This window comes from Esox lucius, chromosome 3, assembly GCF_011004845.1.
Source record: "Esox lucius isolate fEsoLuc1 chromosome 3, fEsoLuc1.pri, whole genome shotgun sequence".
Classification (NCBI taxonomy): domain Eukaryota; kingdom Metazoa; phylum Chordata; class Actinopteri; order Esociformes; family Esocidae; genus Esox; species Esox lucius.
This window is the reverse complement of record NC_047571.1, coordinates 35,241,205-35,262,628: the sequence shown is the minus strand read 5'-3', so window position 1 is coordinate 35,262,628 and position 21,424 is coordinate 35,241,205. Positions and strand designations below refer to the sequence as shown.

At 41.5% G+C, this 21,424-nt stretch overlaps 1 protein-coding gene across 2 annotated transcripts in view; it reads right to left on the bottom strand.

The window, feature by feature from the left end:
* Positions 1-3,517: 3,517 nt before the first annotated feature.
* Positions 3,518-21,424, bottom strand: part of LOC105009318 (macrophage mannose receptor 1) — a 55,622-nt gene continuing 37,715 nt past the window's right edge. The window contains exons 25-35 of one of the 2 annotated variants that reach the window (XM_034288885.1): positions 19,711-19,743; positions 17,009-17,102; positions 16,049-16,122; positions 15,691-15,849; positions 13,816-13,981; positions 12,843-12,992; positions 12,614-12,730; positions 7,828-8,001; positions 6,000-6,026; positions 5,146-5,448; positions 3,518-5,091 (exon numbers count right to left, since the gene is read on the bottom strand). In XM_034288885.1, coding sequence (XP_034144776.1) covers positions 5,156-5,448; positions 6,000-6,026; positions 7,828-8,001; positions 12,614-12,730; positions 12,843-12,992; positions 13,816-13,981; positions 15,691-15,849; positions 16,049-16,122; positions 17,009-17,102; positions 19,711-19,743 — 1,287 coding nt within the window. In that variant the 3' untranslated portion in view covers positions 3,518-5,091; positions 5,146-5,155. Of the gene's footprint in view, positions 5,449-5,999; positions 6,027-7,827; positions 8,002-12,613; positions 12,731-12,842; positions 12,993-13,815; positions 13,982-15,690; positions 15,850-16,048; positions 16,123-17,008; positions 17,103-19,710; positions 19,744-21,424 lie in introns of both variants that reach the window. The other variant, XM_034288878.1, reaches the window with a different exon arrangement.

Below are 21,424 nucleotides of genomic sequence, written 5' to 3'. Positions count from 1 at the left end.
CCTGACATTACCCCACACAGTGACATAGGTCACGCCATCAGCTCTTGTGATGGCAATTTCTAAAATCCAAAGTTCTATGAAAATGGTAGGTAAGACAGGAGAAATCAATTGCGCAATAAACGGTTTTAATCTTGCTTGCAAGGAGAAAGTATGCAGGTTACAAGGTAACGGTGAATAGTTTCTAAATAAAAACATCATTTCGACAGTATTTATTACATAGGAAAAAGGGGTGTGGTAAGATGCTGCCATCTGTTTCATGTCAATCAAACACCTTTCCCTTTGTTCTATCACACACGTCAAATGCTATCTTCCCCCACCTTATCCTTCCTGCCATAATGTTTTCTGTAGTGTTTACCCAAAGGGGCCAATTGACCTTACTGCCCCCTTGCTGTATCTTCTCCTACCCTGTCCTAAAACCCATTGATCTGCATCTGGACAGACAATAGATGTCCCCTATGCAAATACCAGGTCCCACACATTCCTGTACCTATCTTAACAGTGGGACTCAATCCTTTACTCAGAGAGAATACATTGTATATAGAAATTTCCACAACACTCTACATGGTGGAACCTGACATTATCCCACACAGTGACATAGGTCACACCATCAGCTCTACATGGTGGAACCTGACATTATCTCACACAGTGACATAGGTCACACCATCAGCTCTACATGGTGGAACCTGACATTATCTCACACAGTGACATAAGTCACACCATCAGCTCTACACGGTGGAACGTGACATTATCTCACACAGTGACATAGGTCACACCATCAGCTCTACATGGTGGAACCTGAAATTATCTCACACAGTGACATGGGTCACACCATCAGCTCTACATGGTGGAACCTGAAATTATCTCACACAGTGACATGGGTCACACCATCAGCTCTACAGACCTGATCGAGCTCATCAAGGAAGGTTACAAGGAGAGCTGCATTATATGATCCAATACGAGGTCTGTGTCCCACCACACCATCTTCTGACATAGCCGCACACATGGTTGAGTTGGCCCCACGTTGTCCAGGTACTTGGAAAGTTGCCCGCTGGCCAATGAAATTCGGACCTCTTCTCCTTGTGTAGGCCAGGTAAAAGCCTGCCTCATCCAAATATAAGAATTTGTGATGGTTATCGTCAGCATCCAGCTCCATCACCCTCTAAAAATACATTTTGGAAAGAGATTCACTGATTACTGTGCAATGTAGAATTATATAACTACACCCATCTTGAAACATACCTGAGCATACTCAGTCCTCATTTGCTTCACTCTGTCTGCATTTTTTTCAAAAGGCACATGATATAGTTGTTTTAAAGACACCTGGTGCCTTTTCAGCATGCGTGCAATAGTCGGCAAACTTGTGGATTCCACATTGTTAAACATGTCTTCATTGTCCAAAATATGCTGGCGAATTTCTGTAAGGCGAATATCATTCCTGGTCCGAACCAAATCGACCACAACCTGCTCTTGTTGGTGAGTCAGAATACCCCTATTTGGCCTAGTCTCAATTCTACAGGGAACATTACAGTAAGAAGACAGTTTTGGTCACATCACCTACTCTGTGATACACATTGGTATGCTGTCATTTGACAATTGAGAGTAGCATGATGTTTAGTGCATGCTGAGGACTTACCGGTTCTTATTGAGGAAAGTTCTGATCATTGAGGCCACGGTTGACCTTCTGAGGTTTGGTTTTATCATTGTAGGCACCTCAGTCATTGTCATGCCATGATTTATGACATGGTCAACAACTATTGCTTGGTTTTTATTGGACACTCTTTGCTGTTGCTGCTGCTGTCTTGGTCCGTGGCCTTGTCCTCTACCACGTTCCCCCACACCTCTAAAACGAGGCCCACGACCACCTCTCAGAAGGGGTGCTTGTCCCCTGCCGTTCCTTTCCCCAACACGTCTTCCTCGTCTTCCTCCCACCACTGCTTGACCTCTATTGTGACCTGGATCACCTGCCGGCTCCATGTTACGTATCACTATGTTGTTGCAAGTGGATCCCAATCAATTGTTTATATACTCATTCCACAATGTGAACTCAGTCATCAATAACGAGTTGGCAGGATTGGACAAGCAATTAGAAGGGCCTGCATCCATACAGTGCAGTACTGTCAATACTGTAAATAGTCTGAAAAGGTGGTACATGGGACCATAGAAACGGTGTCTGATTAAGAATGATGATTAAATATTACATCCATAGATAATGTAGTCTAATTGGTTCATGCTCCATGCAAATTGGTGACAATTAATCTCGTTATCTTGAAACTTTCATGATCTAAACATGGAATATTGTTTGTCTGTTTCCATACAACTATGCATTAAGTGTAATGCAATAGTTACTGATCATTTTGAGCAGTTGGATAGTTGGATCATTGTAATGAAATGAACAGACACTCTGAAATGTAATGTGTGAATTGCCTTTTGAAATAGTAGTACTTTGATGTTAAGTTGTGTCATACTGAACAGGTGATTTTTGTTAAATGAACAAATTATCTTAGTTTTATGTGTATTGTATCCAAGCAATTGAAAAAAGTGTTAAGAGTTTTGAAAGATTTGCATTTTGATCATTGGTTGTGAGTTTTGTGTGTAGAGTTTTAGAAAATGACATCAAGGTTAGTGCCAAAGTGATTGTAAAAAACCTGTAATAGAACTCTCAAACCCAACTCTACAAGCCAGTTCCAGTCATTACTCATCATAATAAGTGCTTGCTTTGAAATTCCCATCCCAACTATGGAAACCCTCAGAAACAGACAGAACTACATACATTTGACACAACTGAAGGTCAATTTAATTGCTGTGGGATTTTGAAGGTGATTGGTAACACCTATGCTAATTTAGGACAAAAAAAACAAGTTTAATATATAATATATATATATAATAATAAACATTGGAGGAGTGTGGTGTATAGACTGGTTTAAATGCATGAAATTATAACATTTGAAAAAGGGCTTGCAGACTTTCTATTGGTGCTGTAGGTACCCTGTGATGGAAATTCCATGTATCGACATTCTTAAAGGAGTAAGAAACAGAGACCAAGTTCTCTTGGCACAATTTCACATGTTTATTAAATCATTTGCAAATGAGAGAGACGCGTCCACCGCTTACACACGCATAATCGTCTGAGGAGTCTCTAACTCCATACTTGAACAATCCGTATATATTACATAGAAAAGGTGTGTTAAGATGCTGCCATCTGTTTACCCAAAGGGCGGGCTGTCCCCCCACCTTATCCTTCTCAACTCCTGAGGAGACACAATGTCTGGATAATCAACAGAGACACTAAAGAGTTATACAGATTTACGAGTAACCCTCTAATCCACCGGTGCCGGTCAAGGATGTCTCCTATTCAAACACCAGACCCCTCTCGGTTATCTTTAACTAGTAACTCATTCATACATGTATATGACGACAAAGAATACATCCTTCTTCTAGGCAGGAGGGCATGGCCCAAATACCTAATAATCCTCTGATATTATACAGACATGTGTGTCACAATCAAAGTACAGATTTACATACCAGCCAATAGAAAGACAGACGTTTCTCAAATGCACCGTAGTTCAAAATGTCCATAACAACCCTTTCACAGTCATTTTATAATGATTATGGACAATTCATTATACGGCATAAGTAGCACGTATTTGTGACTTTCTATAGGCACTGTAGCTCAAAACTTTGAGAGTGATTTCAAAATGGTTATGGTTATTTACATTGTGGCATGTATTTCCTTGTTAACATCTACAGTATACAGAAAACACCAGGGGTCCAAGAGCTGAACTGTGTGGAACACTAAAGTGAAAAGTAGCACTTTATAAATATGATATAAGACGGGACCATGCAGAATCTTTTCATTAGTTTCTCACATTTCTTGAGGAGCAAAGCCAAATACACAAGATGGCAAACATGAGAGTAAGAACGTAGCTGCTTCACTGATTCATGACTGTATCACACAGTTCCTCTTTCCTCTGTTCTCTGCTGGGTGGGTCATTAAAATCTGTGGTTGCATTTTTGTTCGCCTGAAACCCAAATATTACCCAATTGCTACATTACCCAACTGTGATTCTACCAATAATACAATTCTGGCTAAGTGAAGTGGAAGGATTGCAGTGGGCACATTTCACAAGAAGATATGATAACTTTCCTGCCTGTGGAGCCCTGTCTGGGTTTATCGTCAAAAGTGTCTCTGGACCCTCCTGTCTCAGCCCCGAGGTTTTACGGTGCCGGTCCAGTTATGTTTAGGAGGACATGAGCTACAGGACTACAAGGCTCAAGACTTGTATCTGTCAGTGTCCAAAGTCCTCACCCGGCAAAGTCAGAAGAGGACTGGCCACCGTTCAGAGTCTAGTTCCTCTCTACATTTCTTTCTAAGTTCCAATCTGTTAAACTGTGCTGGTGTTAGGCTCATCTGTCAACTGGCATTACCATTTAGTTGTTTTATTAATTTTGTGAGGAACAGAAGGGTTAAAATTAAAAGATCACTGCAATGCTTCAGTTTCTCACTCAAAACCTTCCTTTTCAACTTTTTTGGAAAGGAAAGAAAGAGGTGCAGTGGTAAAATTTTGTTCTGGAGCTATATATTCAGGTAATAAGGCATGGGGGGTGTTGTATACGACCGATAAACCATAGCATGCCTGAACACTTAGACATGGTGTCAGTTACCCTATGGCATCTGGTGGGCTTTGTGATATATCCCCAATATAACATGACTGAGAGCTGTGTCCAAGAACTGCCCTTTACTGTGCTATATTGGCCATATACCACACCCCCACGTAACATATTGCTTACATATATTATTGGAGAACATGTATCTAGAAGTATTGAAAGTGAAATATGCACTTCTATAATTATAAATGAAGATTATAAAGTCCAATGTTCATACAATATAGTCAATTAGTCAAACAACACTGTGAACACTCTAGTCATCACCATCCTCCTATCACAGAGTAATCATAGACTGTGGCTCCTCCCTTATGTCATCACCATCCTCCTATCACAGAGTAATCATAGACTGTGGCTCCTCCCTTATGTCATCACCATCCTCCTATCACAGAGTAATCATAGACTGTGGCTCCTCCCTTATGTCATCACCATCCTCCTATCACAGAGTAATCATAGACTGTGGCTCCTCCCTTATGTCATCACCATCCTCCTATCACAGAGTAATCATAGACTGTGGCTCCTCCTCCATGTGGTCAACCAGTTGGCTACTGTCGACTGTGTTGGTGTTGACCAGGTCGTCCTTGTTGACCGGCTCACTGTAAAGGGGGTTGTTGAAGGCTCTCCATCCTGGGTGGAAGACCAGGGGTTTACTGAAGGAGGGCAGGGGACGACCGGTGTTCTTGTAGAGACATGCAGCTGTGAGTCCCATCAGACAGAATGCAGCCATCACCACCACCACAGCCAGACCATAATACACACGCTTCTGACCTAATTTCTGATAGGTTCCTGGATGACAGGGATACATTGTACAAAAAGGAGATGAGCTGATTGGTTAACTGATTGGTTAATAGACTGATTATTATGTATATGTGGAAACATTGAAATGTATGTGGTTTGACTGACAATATTAATTGAGTGATAATACTCTATGGATGAATGAATGGATGAATGAATGTGTCATGTCCTGGCTATGCCACTAGTCATCTCTGCGCTGGGCTGGGGGCATAGTCAGGACAGGACAGGAGGTGGTGCCTCTAGCCACCTCCAATCCTTTTGGTCTCCCCAATTGGAGGCAGGCGTTGGTCGTTGCCTCCAATTGGGAAGCGTATTTAAGTTCCCTGTTTTGCCACACCAGTGTGGTTCATTTTGCTTTCTCCTCTGTATGGAATACCCCATGTCACTGGTTGCTGCTGTTTGTTTTGAGTCTTTTGTTTCATTAAAACATGGATTATACTCTTTTCCTCGACTCTGCGCCCGTGTCCTACACCTACCACAACCATGACAGAATGGTTTTATTACTAAACTGATTATTTGATTGACAACTTTTCAAAACTTACCATGAGTTGGTTGTGTTTCTGGTAAAACTGGAGGAAAAGAGAGGATTAAATAAAGGTTATCAGTAAAGGAGTCAATTGTTTACATCATTTCAATATGTTTTCTTTTCATATATTTTTATTGCCATGGATATGTTCTCTTCGGATGGATAAGAACGACTGTGGATAATGCAGACATTTCCTTAGTATCTGACATGTTGTCCCCCATCTGCGTGAACTTTTTACCCATTACCTTTGTTTGCATTTGGAAAATTGTGTTGAAATATGAAAAGGAAATAATATCTTTATCAAGTAGATTTTGTGATATATACAAAACTATTATTGTTAAAGAAACACGCCCGTTCAGAGACCGCTACAGTAATTTAAAAGACGGCTGTCAGAAAAAAAAAGATTTTGCAAGTTTTCCCACTTACAAAGCATGTAAAAGTCTGTAATTTTTATCATAGGTACTCTTCAACTGTGAGTGATGAAATCTAAAACAAAAATCAAGAAAATCACATTGTATGATTTTTAAGTAATTAGATTGCATTTTATTGCTTAAAATAAGTATTTGATACATCAGAAAAGCATAACTTCATATTTGGTACAGAAACCTTTGTTTGCAATTACAGAGATCAAATGTTTCCTGTAGTTCTTGACCAGGTTTGCACACACTGCAGCAGGGATTTTGGCCCACTCCTCCATACAGACCTTCTCCAGATCCTTCAGGTTTCGGGGCTGTCTCTGGGCAATACGGACTTTCAGCTCCCTCCAAAGATTTTCTATTGGGTTCAGGTCTGGAGACTGGCCAGGACCTTGAGATGCTTCTTACGGAGCCACTCTTTAGTTGCCCTGGCTGTGTGTTTCGTGTCATTGCCAGGCTGGAAGACCCAGCCACGACCCATCTTCAGTGTTCTTACTGAAGGAAGGAAGATGTTGGCCAAGATCTCGTGATACATGGCCCCATCCATCCTCCTCTCAATACGGTGCAGTCGTCCTGTCCCCTTTAAAGAAAGGCATCCCCAAAGAATGATGTTTCCACCTCCATGCTTAACGGTTGGGATGATGTTCTTGGGGTTTTACTCATCCTTCTTCTTCCGCCAAACACGGCGAGTGGAGTTTATATCAAAAAGCTAAATGTTTGTCTCATCAGACCACATGACCTTCTCCCATTCCTCCTCTGGATCATCCAGATGGTCACTGGCAAACCTCAGACGGGCCTGGACATGCGCTGGCTTGAGCAGGGGGACATTGCGTGCGCTGCAGGAATTTAATCCATGACGGCGTAGTGTGTTACTAATGGTTTTCTTCGAGACTGTGGTTCCAGCTCTCTTCAGGTCATTGACCAGGTCCTGCCGTGTAGTTCTGGGCTTATCCCTCACCTTCCTCATGATCATTGATGAGGTTGGATTCTGTTTGATTGAGTGTGTGGACAGGTGTCTTTTATACAGGTAACAAGTTCAAACAGGTCAGTGAGAGCCGGAATTGGTTGGTAGGTGATCAAATACTTATGCAATAAAATGCTAATTAATTATTTACAAATTATACAATGTGATGTTCTGGATCTCTCACAGTTGATGTGTAACTATGATAAAAATTACAGACCTGCAAAATTGTTCTCCCCAATGTATATCCCAATCTGACAAAAGTAACCTCAATGTAATCTAATTTCAGTATATAAAACAAGACAGATTTGCTGGATATCCACTATGTTAGATCATAGGTTTTGACTGTGATTTCAATTCACCACTGTCTGCATCAGATCAACTTATTTAGACATTGTTAAGACAGATGTGGTTCCTGGCAGACAGACATAAATCAGAGGATAATTCTATCATATTTGAACTCTTACTTTTGGGTCTCTTGCAGATGTATGGTTTGTCACTCCAGCTTGTTCCAGTGCTCCAGGTCCCATCAGAAGAGAGAATCCTTCCATATCCATAGATGTTTCTGGAAGAGTTCCGAGGTTCTCCTTCAGCCCAATTAGTATAGTCCAGCACGCTTTCATCCAGCCACTTCCACTGACCTGCAGTAGAGGACACCTCTGTTGTTTGCTCTGTAGTTACTTACATTCAAAAATAAATGTTATCTGTTCTTATCTTCCTAGATCTATCTGTTGCCTATCTGTTTGACACAGAAATTCAGATCCTCCTGCCTCCTCCCAGGCTCCGCCCACTCTTGGATGGCAAACCTGACAGGCACCAGCTATTTTATAGAAAAGCAAGTTTATATAGCACAATTCATACATCGAAGCAATTCAATGTGCTTTACAAAGAAAAATATATGACAGTACAATAACATAAAAACAAATACTCAAATGAAAACATCAAAGCAAATTAACACATCATAATAAGGAAAAAATACAATAAGAAAACATATAACGATTAAAAGTGGGAAGCTATGAGGCTAAACAGTGTGGTTAAGTTTAAGTGCTCAGTCACAGGCACGTGAGAAGAGAAGTGTTTTTTACCTGGATTTAAAAATGGATAGTTTTGGGGCACGTCCAGGATCTTCTGGTAGTTTATTCTAGTTTTGTACAGCATAAGTGCTAAACGCAGCTTCTCCATGTTTAGTTTGGACTCTGGGCTCTATTAGCTGACCTGTGTTCATGGATCTAAGAGCCCTGCTCGGTTTATATTCTGCAAACATATCAGAAATGTATTCGGGTCCTAAACCATTCAGAGATTTATAAACTAAAAGCACCCTTTTGAAATCTATTCTGTAACTGACTGGAAGCCAGTGCAAAGATTTAAGAACTGGAGTGATGTGCTCTGTTGTCTTGGTCCTTGTTAACATTCTAGCAGCAGCATTCTGAATGAGCTACAGTTGTTTTACTGTCTTTTTGGGGAGTCCAGTTAAGAGGCCATTATAGTAGTCAACCCTACTAGAGATAAAAGCATGGATGAGCTTCTCTTGGTCTTTTTGGGACTCATTTAAGGCAATGAATTCATTAGGCTTTAGCCACGCTTCACATAAACCAATAACATCTAGTTTATGATCAGAGATGAATTCATTTACTGCAACTTTGGAGCAAGGGATCTAACATTTAGGAGTCCCATTTTGAGATGCGAGGTGACATATTATATATATATATATATATACACACACACAATATATATATACATATTATATATATATACACTTATTATATATATATATATATATATATATATATACACACACACATTATATATATATACATATTATATATATATACACTTATTATATATATATATATATTTGATACACTGCCGATTTAGCAGGTTTTCCTACTTACAAAGCATGTAGAGGTCTGTAATTTTTAGCATAGGTACACTTCACCTGTGAGAGACCGAATCTAAAACAAAAATCCAGAAAATCACATTGTATGATTTTTTTATAATTAATTTGCATTATATTGCATGACATTGGTATTTAATCACCTACCAACCAGTAGGAATTCCGGCTCTCACAGACCTGTTAGTTATTCTTTAAGAAGCCCTCCTGTTCTCCACTCATTACCTGTATTAACTGTACCTGTTTGAACTCGTTACCTGTATAAAAGACACCTGTTGTCACACCCTGATGTGTTTCACCTGTTGTTTTGTCCCCGCCCCTCACCAGGTGTTCCCGGTTCCCTATTAGCCCCGTGTATTTAAACCCTGTTCTCTGTTTGGCAGTTGCCAGATCGTCTTGTCCCGTACAGTCGTTTCCAGCGTTCTATGTGTTCATCAGCCAGTCTACCTGTCCTTCTATTCCCCGGTTACGACCCTTGCCTGTTTTCCGGATTACGAGCCTGCCTGCCCTCTCCTGTACCTTCGACCATCTGACCGCCCGACAACAAACCCTGCCTGTCCCCCACCACGAGCCTGCCTGCCCACTCCTGTACTTTCGACCATCTGAACGCCCGATTACGAACCCTGCCTGTCCACCACTACGAGCCTGCCCACTGCCTGGTTGTTCAATAAATACTTTGGACCGCCCTCCTCTGCCTCTGTGTCCGCATTTGGGTCCCCACCCGTTCATCGGTGTGATACCTGTCCACACATTCAATCAAACAGACTCCAACCTCTCCACAATGGCCAAGACTTGAGAGTTGTGTAAGGACATAAGGGATAAAATTGTAGACCTGCACAAGGCTGGGATGGGCTACAGGACAATAGGCAAGCAGCTTGGTGAGAAGGCAACAACTGTGCGCGATTATTTGAAAATGGAAGATGTTCAAGATGACGGTCAATCTCCCTCGGTCTGGGGCTCCATGCAAGATCTCACATCGTGGGGCATTAATGATCAACAGGAAGGTGAGGGATAAGCCCAGAAATACATGGCAGGACCTGGTCAATTAATTGAAGAGAGCTGGGACCACAGCCTCAAAGAAAACCATTAGTAACACACTACGCCGTCATGGATTAAAATCCTGCAGCGCACGCAAGATCCCCCTGCTCAAGCCAGCGCATGTCCAGGCCCGTCTGAAGTTTGCCAGTGACCATCTGGATGATCCAGAGGAGAAATGGGAGAAGGTCATGTGGTCTGATGAGACAAACATTTAGCTTTTTGATATAAACTTCACTCGCCGTGTTTGGCGGAAGAAGAAGGATGAGTAAAACCCCAAGAACACCATCTCAACCGTGAAGCATGGAGGTGGAAACATCATTCTTTGGGGATGCCTTTTTTAAAGGGGACAGGACGACTGCACCGTATTGAGAGGAGGATGGATGGGGCCATGTATCACGAGATCTTGGCCAACATCTTCCTTCCTTCAGTAAGAACACTGAAGATGGGTCGTGGCTGGGTCTTCCAGCCTGGCAATGACACGAAACATACAGCCAGGGCAACTAAAGAGTGGCTCCGTAAGAAGCATCTCAAGGTCCTGGCCAGTCTCCAGACCTGAACCCAATAGAAAATCTTTGGAGGGAGCTGAAAGTCCGTATTGCCCAGCAACAGCCCGAAACCTGAAGGATCTGGAGAAGGTCTGTATGGAGGAGTGGGCCAAAATCCCTGCTTCAGTGTGTGCAAACCTGGTCAAGAACTACAGGAAACCTATGATCTCTGTAATTGCAAACAAAGGTTTCTGTACCAAATATGAAGTTATGCTTTTCTGATATATCAAATACTCATGTCATGCAATAAAATGCAAATTAATTACTAAAATATCATACAATGTGATTTTCTGGATTTTTGTTTTACTCACAGTTGAAGAGTAATATTTAAACCACTGGCAACAAAAGTGAGTACACCCCTAAGAGAAAGTGTCCAAGTTGGGCCCAATTAGCCATTTTCCCTCCCCGGTCTCAATGTAACTTGTTAGTGTTACAAGGTCCCAGGTGTGAATGGGGAGCTGGTGTGTTAAATTTGGTGTTATCGCTCTCACACTCCCTCATACTGGTCACTGGAAGTACAACATGGCACCTCATGGCAAATAACTCTCTGAGGATCTGAAAAAAAGAATTGTTGCTCTACATAAAGATGGCATAGGCTATAAGAAGATTGCCAAGACCCTCAAAGATGGCCAAGACCATACAGCGGTTTAACAGGACAGGTTCCACTCTGAACAGGCCTCACCGTGGTCGACCAAAGAAGTTGAGTGCACGTGCTCAGCGTCATATCCAGAGGTTGTCTTTGGGAACCATGTCCTGTGGTCTGATGAGACCAAGATAAACTTATTTTGTTCAGATGATGTCAAGCGTGTGTGGCGGAAACCAGGTGAGGAGTACAAAGACAAGTGTGTCTTGCCTACAGTCAAGCATGGTGGTGGGAGTGTCATGGTCTGGGGCTGCATGAGTGCTGCCAGCACTGGGGAGCTACAGTTCATTGAGGGAACCATGAGTGCCAACATGTACTGTGACATACTGAAGCAGAGCATGATCCCCTCCCTTCAGAGACTGGGCTGCAGGGCAGTATTCCAACATGATAATAACACCAAACACACCTCCAAGACAACCATTGCCTTGCTAAAGAAGCTGAGGGTAAAGGTGATGGACTGGCCAAGCATTTCTCCAGACCTAAACCATATTCAGCATCTGTGGGAAGAAGGCAATTGGAAGCTCTGGTGAACTCCATGCCCAAGGTGGTTAAGGCAGTGCTGGAAAATATTGACAAAATATTGACACTTTGGGCCGAATTTGGAAATATTCACTTAGGGGTGTACTCACTTTTGTTGCCAGCGGTATAGACATTCATGGCTGTGTGTTGAGTTATTTTGAGGGACAGCAAATTTACACTGTTATACAAGCTGTACACTCACTACTTTACATAGTAGCAAAGTGGCATTTCTTCAGAGTTGTCACATGAAAAGATAAAATCAAATATTAGCAAAAATGTGAGAGGTGTACTCACTTTTGTGAGATACTGTATATATATAAATATATATATATATGATACACTATATTATTCAGGATTGGTAGGTGAATGTTGTATAGGTATATAGAAGGATTAATAGTTACCTAGGTGTGTTTTGTACAGGCCTATAGAAGGATTAATTGTTACCTAGGTGTGTTTTGTACAGGTCTATAGAACGGATTAATAGTTACCTAAGTGTGTTTTGTACAGAACAATAGAAGGATTAATAGTTACCTAGGTGTGTTTTGTACAGGTATATAGAAGGATTAATAGTTACCTAGGTGTGTTTTGTACAGGTATATAGAAGGATTAATAGTTACCTAGGTGTGTTTTGTACAGTCCTATCCAGAAGGAGGGGTGGCTGTCTTTCAGAAACTCCAGGTTTTTCATTATGAAGTTAAGTTCTACAGGGTCTTCAATGCTCACCAGGGTCGCCCCTTTGAACACACAAATACAACATTTTTATTATAGCTGTTTTTCATTTTAAATTCTCCCCGTCAAAACAAAACAAAAAGTCCCTGTTTCACAGCGTTGGTCTGAAGTTCCTACCTTTCCTCAAACAGCTGGTGGAGGCATCCGTCCACACCATGTCGTCAGTGAAAAAGCTGTAACAGTGTCCTCTGAAGGGCAACCAACCGGTCTCATCATCGTCCTGGTAACACTCCCCTGGGTACTGGGGTGGGGGGGTGGGCGGGATGTCTGTTGGGGAGAACCGACCAATACGATTACAGTAATGGACAGTGATCAACCAATAGGATGACCTCTCTATGAGGAAGCAGCTAGATGGATTGAAAAACTACACCCATCCTTTTCACTGTAAATCCCACACTGGGGTAGGTGACTGTCTCACCTGTTGACTGTTTACACACACTGGGGTAGGTGACTGTCTCACCTGTTGACTGTTTACACACACTGGGGTAGGTGACTGTCTCACCTGTTGACTGTTTACACACACTGGGGTAGGTGACTGTCTCACCTGTTGACTGTTTAAACACACTGGGGTAGGTGACTGTCTCACCTGTTGACTGTTTACACACACTGGGGTAGGTGACTGTCTCACCTGTTGACTGTTTAAACACACTGGGGTAGGTGACTGTCTCACCTGTTGACTGTTTAAACACACTGGGGTAGGTGACTGTCTCACCTGTTGACTGTTTACACACACTGGGGTAGGTGACTGTCTCACCTGTTGACTGTTTACACACACTGGGGTAGGTGACTGTCTCACCTGTTGACTGTTTACACACACTGGGGTAGGTGACTGTCTCACCTGTTGACTGTTTACACACACTGGGGTAGGTGACTGTCTCACCTGTTGACTGTTTAAACACACTGGGGTAGCTGACTGTCTCACCTGTTGACTGTTTACACACACTGGGGTAGGTGACTGTCTCACCTGTTGACTGTTTACACACACTGGGGTAGGTGACTGTCTCACCTGTTGACTGTTTAAACACACTGGGGTAGGTGACTGTCTCACCTGTTGACTGTTTACACACACTGGGGTAGCTGACTGTCTCACCTGTTGACTGTTTACACACACTGGGGTAGGTGTGGTTACAGAGGGATGTCTTCCAGGTGCCGTCTACATCCAGGTAGACACAGGGTCGGTCTCTGCTGGGCTCATTCTTGGCCCATTGAACCATGTTCAGGTGCCAGCCGTCGATCCACCTGAAGTAGCCTTGTGTCTGGAACAAGAAAAAGTAGAAAACCTGTCAGCTGGCTCCTGTAACTGACAGAGAACACTAGTCTTTCCTGAGAGTCTGAAAAAGATTCATGTCACCCTGCAAAAACAAATCAGAAACAAAAGATTAAAGGGTTAACAGTTTGTGGTGTGATTCCCTAAACAACCCAGTCAGTCCCTCTATCTGTAGTTACAGTGTCCTGGTTTATACCCAGTCAGTCCCTCTATCTATAGTAACAGTGTCCTGGTTTATACCCAGTCAGTCCCTCTATCTATAGTTACAGTGTCCTGGTTTAAACCCAGTCAGTCCCACTATCTATAGTAACAGTGTCCTGGTTTAAACCCAGTCAGTCCCTCTATCTATAGTAACAGTGTCCTGATTTAAAACCAGTCAGTCCCACTATCTCTAGTAACAGTGTTCTGGTTTAAACCCAGTCAGTCCCTCTATCTACAGTAACAGTGTTCTGGTTTAAACCCAGTCCCTCTATCTACAGTAACAGTGTCCTGGTTTAAAACCAGTCCCTCTATCTACAGTAACAGTGTCCTGGTTTAAACCCAGTCCCTCTATCTACAGTAACAGTGTCCTGGTTTAAACCCAGTCCCTCTATCTACAGTAACAGTGTCCTGGTTTAAACCCAGTCCCTCTATCTACAGTAACAGTGTTGGTTAAGAGGAGTCTGTTTCACCAAGTGATTTAGTGGTAAATCAACAGGTGGGTAAAAAGTGCTTATCAACATTAGTGTTGAATTAAGTAACATTTCCACTGCTGTCAATATATTTCTCTACATGTTTTTCCACTGTAGTCAGCTGATCCACTGGTTTAACCTGATTAGAAACTTGGTTCTGTACCTCATCCTTATTGAGTCCAATCCATACTGGTTAAACCTGATTAGTCAGCTACCTTTTCCCTCATCTTTATTGAGTCCTGTTGGGTAAATTTGTAATATAGTATGCATTTATCAATATTAAATAGAGAATTGTGCTTACATGACTAATCTTTGATTAACCTTTGTGAGGACCTTAATGTCACCAATATATAAAGGTTTGTGTAAGAACTGACATTTACTAAATGCTGATGTTGTTTCCTATTATTTGCTCTTAGCAAAAAGGTTACTAAGAGTAGAAATGACCAGACGGACTGTCTGATGAACTAACTGTCTGACGAACTGTCTGATGAACATAGAGCTGTGGTTAAGGGTGATAACAATTGCATATACTTGTTCTTGTTTCATTCACATGTGTTTCCGGTTTTCGATGTATTTTGTCAAGTAGAAATAGGTCAGACAAAGGACAACCCCAGATGTCACACTAAAACAGTCTTAGCACATGTGTAACCAATACGAAGGAAGAGAAATAGGACAGGGCGGGACAAGGAAGTATTCAGATTTGTCTACTGACAAGTAGAAAATGTATGTGTTTTCCAAATTATATCAGAGCTCTCCGAATAAACGCTTAAGACCAGTTCACTGTTTCCAGTTGGTTCTTTTGATTTAAAACTAATATGTCAGAGCCTTACAACCTCTGACTAGTGATTTTGAACCTGACAAGTCCAATACACACTGGTCAAACCTAATTAGTCATCTGGTTCTTTACCTCATCCTTATTGAGTCCAATCCACACTGGTTAAAACTGATTAGAAAGCTGGTTCTGTACCTCATCCTTATTGAGTCCAATCCACACTGGTTAAACCTGATTAGTCATCTGGTTCTGTACCTCATCCTTATTGAGTCCAATCCACACTGGTGTCTCCAGCTTCAGAGCCTGCAGCTCCAGGTAGGCTGCTGACAGTTCATCCAGGGTGCTGGCCAGCTGGCCCTGCTCAGTCTCACACTGGACCCGGGCCTCCGACCATGTCATGTTCTGTAGCAGGACCTTGTAGAGTCATATCATTAGTGAGATGGGACATTGATGTTGCTGCATTATCATACATTTACATAATATTACATTTGTACATTTACAACATTATATCAATAGTAAATTGTTGCTTTGTTATACACTGTCTAGAATTAGAACACTATTCACAGATGTAGAACTTGTCCAACTCTCTAAGTGCAGAATGTGTCTCTGGTACCTTGTAGGAGTCATTGCCGACCTTCATCCAGCTTCTGGGAAACACAGTTGGGGCTGGGACTGGGATGCCAGGGTCTAGGAGGGCAGAGAAAAAGAGACACATCACAACTCAATAATAAAAATAAGAAGAATAATGAGAAGACCATGAAGTGGAATCCAAATGAAAATAAGAATATGAAGTCCACAAAGATAAATAGGAATAAATGGAAGACAGAATGAATATGAAGACAAATACGAAGAAATAAGAACCAGAAGGAGACATGTATTACAATAAGAATATGAAGACAAATATGAAGAAGAAAGAACCAGAAGGAGACATGTATTACAATAATAATATGAAGAAGAAAGAACCAGAAGGAGACATGTATTACAATAAGAATATGAAGAAGAAAGAACCAGAAGGAGACATGTATTACAATAAGAATATGAAGACAAATATGAAGAACCAGAAGGAGACATGAATTACAATAAGAATATGAAGACAAATATGAAGAAGAAAGAACCAGAAGGAGACATGTATTACAATAAGAATATGAAGACAAATATGAAGAAGAAAGAACCAGAAGGAGACATGTATTACAATAATAATATGAAGAAGAAAGAACCAGAAGGAGACATGTATTACAATAAGAATATGAAGACAAATATGAAGAACCAGAAGGAGACATGAATTACAATAAGAATATGAAGACAAATATGAAGAAGAAAGAAACAGAAGGAGACATGTATTACAATAAGAATATGAAGACAAATATGAAGAACCAGAAGGAGACATGAATTACAATAATAAAATGAAGACAAATATGAAGAAGAAAGAACCAGAAGGAGACATGTATTACAATAAGAATATGAGGAAGAAAGAACCAGAAGGAGACATGTATTACAATAATAATATGAAGAAGAAAGAACCAGAAGGAGACATGTATTACAATAAGAATATGGAGAATAATAATCTTCTCACCAACTTTGCGTTGACAAATGAAGCCGTGTGTGTCATTGCAGGATATGAGTTTCCATTTTCCCAAGATGGAGTGGGTGCTTGACATCACAGCACACTAGGAGATATTAGAGATTAATAGAGATTTAAGGTGAACTATCCCTTTTGTAATCCAGTCCTCTATGATAGTAGTTAGGGCCAAAACAGATGGCACACAAGGAACACTTGATTGGTCAGAAAGGGTTGTTGTGGAAATTCTTGCACTTGGTCGTCATATACATGAATAAATGGGATACTAGTTAAAGATGCAGAGAGGGATCTGGTGTTTGCCTAGGGGACATCCTTGACCGGCACCAGCGGATTAGAGGGTTACTCGTAAATCAGTATCCCTTTAGTGTCTATCTGTCAATGGTCCAGACATTGTGACTCCTCAGGAGTTGAGAAGGATTAGACTCAGTGTTTATTGATAATTTTCTGTGTGATGAAATTACACAGCAGCTAAATCGTCTTTAACAGTTAGCCTTTAGCACACCTAAAGCTAAGTGTCCCTAATCATTGCAGTTGTTGTCATTTCAACATGAAGGAAAACTATCATCTTCAGGTAAAGATAACAAAGTTTGAGGCACGGCTTTAGATGCAAATGTCAGTCAAGGATTACATTAGTGTAGAAACAGAAAAAACAGCGTCTGATCCACCAGGAAGAAACAACAGTTTTGTTAGCCCCCCGGCAGAGCCTGCAGCTGGGCAAGAACTTTCACCTCTTGGTCACTGGGAAGAAATGCCACGACCAGTTAAATCTGGGTCACTACTAGAGCCAACAAAGGTTTAAAGTATTGGCTGGCCATCGTACACTGTTTACTGGGGGGCAGAGCCACCGATGTAGCCACAAATCTGGGGTTGGTGCTAGCGAAGTCTAAAACTGGCAAGTATAGAGAGTACAGAGATATTGTTATTCACGTTGGCACCAATGACGTTAGGATGAAACAGTCAGAGGTTACGAAGCAGAACATAGCATCAGCGTGTAAATTAGCTAGAAAGATGTGTCGGCATCGAGTAATTGTCTCTGGCCCCCTCCCAGCTAGGGGTGGTGACGAGCTCTACAGCAGACTTGCGCAACTCAATCGCTGCTGAAAACGGAGTTCTGCCCGTCGCAGGAGGTAGAGTTTGTAAATAACTGGCTCTCATTTTGGGACTCAGCCAGAAATAGGGCCAGGCCGGATCTGCTGAGGAGCGATGGACTCCATCCTAGCTGGAGTGGTGTTCATCTTTTATCTAGGAACATTGACAAGAGTCTCACTCCTATAGCCTCACCATGAGGTGCAGGACAGACCGCAGGCTGTTAGCTAGCCTGCTTGCATAGTGGAGTCTGTTGATAGCATAGCCAGAGCAGTTAGCATATTGAGATTATGTCTCATTCCTGGCTGAGAAATGTTAAACAGTGCTAAAAATAGCAACCTTATTAAGACAAAGCTTTCCTCCATCTTGGTCATGAATAAAAATGACTGTATTACCTCACATCTTAATATGGGGCTACTTAATGTTAGATCCCTTGCTCCAAAGGCAATTATAGTTAATGAAATAATCACTGATAAAAACCAGATATAATTGGCCTGTGTGAAACATGGCTAAAGCCTGATCAATTTATTGCCCTAAATAAGGCCTCACCTCCTGGCTACACTAGTGATCATATCCCCCTATATCCTGAAAAGGGGGGTGTTGCTAATATTTATGACAGTAAGTATAATTTTACTCTTAAACACATCACTGGTTTTCATTCTTTTGAAGTTTTACGCATTAAAGTTCACCAGGCTCATAGGCGTAGCTTTAGGTAGGGACATGTCTAATAGTCCCTACCAATATTCAGATGAATCAGAACTGTATTTTATTTATGTTTTCTGTGTATTTCTTTCATCTCTCTCATATCTCTGTAATACCTCCCCGTGAAAACCCCACACCAATGCCAATGTCATGGGTTCAGCCAAAAAAACACACATGACCCCTAATGGCGCTTTCCAGTTCCAAAGAACTCGGAATGACGTCACACACGAGATAAAACAAGTTGGTAGCGTTCCTGAGAACCAGAGAAACTGATAATTTTGCAGCGGTCTCTTCATTTGTTCCAGAGCTGTTCATCCCACCACTGGGTGATGTCATCCGGAACCACAAGGTCCATTTTCACTTATGCTGATGACACACCATTTTATATTTTCATGAAACATAAAGAAGCCCCCAAATTAGCTATTTTGGAAGCATGCATTTCAAATATTAGGAAATAGATGAAAGAACGTTTTGCATTAAAACTCAAAAAACTCATTTTTGTTGGCAGATCTCATGGTGAACCCCGACGGTTTGAAGTACACACAAAGAATGTAAGGGAACACGTACTCATCACTGGATTACACCAGGTCAACTAAACTACAGGTGCAAATAGTGACACCAGGTGCACTGGAGAGGCAACGGCAAGTCAACCCCCAAAAAGGCAATGGTTTTGCAGATGGTGGCCGCAAACAATTGCTCTCTCCTTCCTGACTGATATCCTTCCTGACTGATATCCTTCCTGACTGAGAATTGGCAGGTCCGTCGAGATAAACATATGTATAAACATCAATTATAAACAACACCAGGTTAAGGTAATTTTAAACCAAATATGATTCAAGTCAAACTATTTAAAGAGGGAATAATAATTAATATTATATTTGACTTGTTAGTAATTAAATTAACCTTACCTTATTCTGGTTATTATACTGCCACATCCACCACTACAATAAAAAAAACAAATGTTAATGGTATTTAATATTACTGTTATCACCTCTACAATCACAAAGTGGTTGTGTGTTAGGTATGTGCGTATCTGTGTGAGTAAAGATAAATGTAAATTACATGTGTAGAATACACTCACCTAAAGGATTATTAGGAACACCATAGTAATACTGTGTTTGACCCCCTTTCGCCTTCAGAACTGCCTTAATTCTATGTGGCATTGATTCAACAAGGTGCTGAAAGCATTCTTTAGAACTGTTGGCCCATATTGATAGGATTGCATCTTGCAGTTGATGGAAATTTGTGGGATGCACATCCAGGGCACCAAGCTCCCGTTCCACCACATCCCAAAGATGCTCTATTGGGTTGAGATCTGGTGACTGCGGGGGCCATTTCAGTACAGTGAACTCATTGTCATGTTCAAGAAACTAATTTGAAATGATTCGAGCTTTGTGACAAGGTGCATTATCCTGCTGGAAGTAGCCATCAGAGGATGGGTACATGGTGGTCATAAAGGGATGGACATGGTCAGAAACAATGCTCAGGTAGGCCGTGGCATTTAAACGATGCCCAATTGGCACTAAGGGGCCTAAAGTGTGCCAAGAAAACATCCCCCACACCATTACACCACCACCAGCCTGCACAGTGGTAACAAGGCATGATGGATCCATGTTCTCATTCTGTTTACGCCAAATTCTGACTCTATCATCTGAATGTCTCAACAGAAATCGAGACTCATCAGACCAGGCAACATTCTTCCAGTCTTCAACTTTCCAATTTTGGTGAGCTCGTGCAAATTGTAGCTTCTTTTTCCTATTTGTAGTGGAGATGAGTGGTACCCGGTGGGGTCTTCCGCTGTTGTAGCCCATCCGCCTCTAGGTTGTGCGTGTTGTGGCTTCACAAATGCTTTGCTGCATACCTCGGTTGTAACGAGTGGTTATTTCAGTCAAAGTTGCTCTTCTATCAGCTTGAATCAGTCGGCCCATTCTCCTCTGAACTCTAGCATCAACAAGGCATTTTCGCCCACAGCACTGCCGCATACTGGATGTTTTTCCCTTTTCACACCATTCTTTGTAAACCCTAGAAATGGTTGTGCGTGAAAATCCCAGTAACTGAGCAGATTGTGAAATACTCAGACCGGCCCATCTGGCACCAACAACCATGCCACGCTCAAAATTGCTTAAATCTCCTTTCTTTCCCATTCTGACATTCAGTTTGGAGTTCAGGAGATTGTCTTGACCAGGACCACACCCCTAAATGCATTGAAGCAACTTCCATGTGATTGGTTGATTAGATAATTGCATTAATGGGAAATTGAACAGGTGTTCCTAATAATCCTTTAGGTGAGTGTATGTTTCTATTGTTGTTCATGTGTTAATGAACAACAATAGAATATATTCAGGAACATAATGAGATTCCTAAAATTAAATAAAAATGTTTTATGCATTATTGCTGTTTGTAAAGTAACAATATGGGTTTAGGAACATCATGTTTTACATTAGGAATGCTCATTAATTGTATTATTGTTTTCAACAGAGTCATTGTCCTGTTGTAGGAGAAAATTGTCTCCAAGTGCTGCCCACAGGTTGTGGCATAGCGTTGAAAAATGGAGTGATAGCCTTCCTTCCTCAAGATCCCTTTTACACTGTACGAATCTCTCACTTTACCACTCAGGCTGGC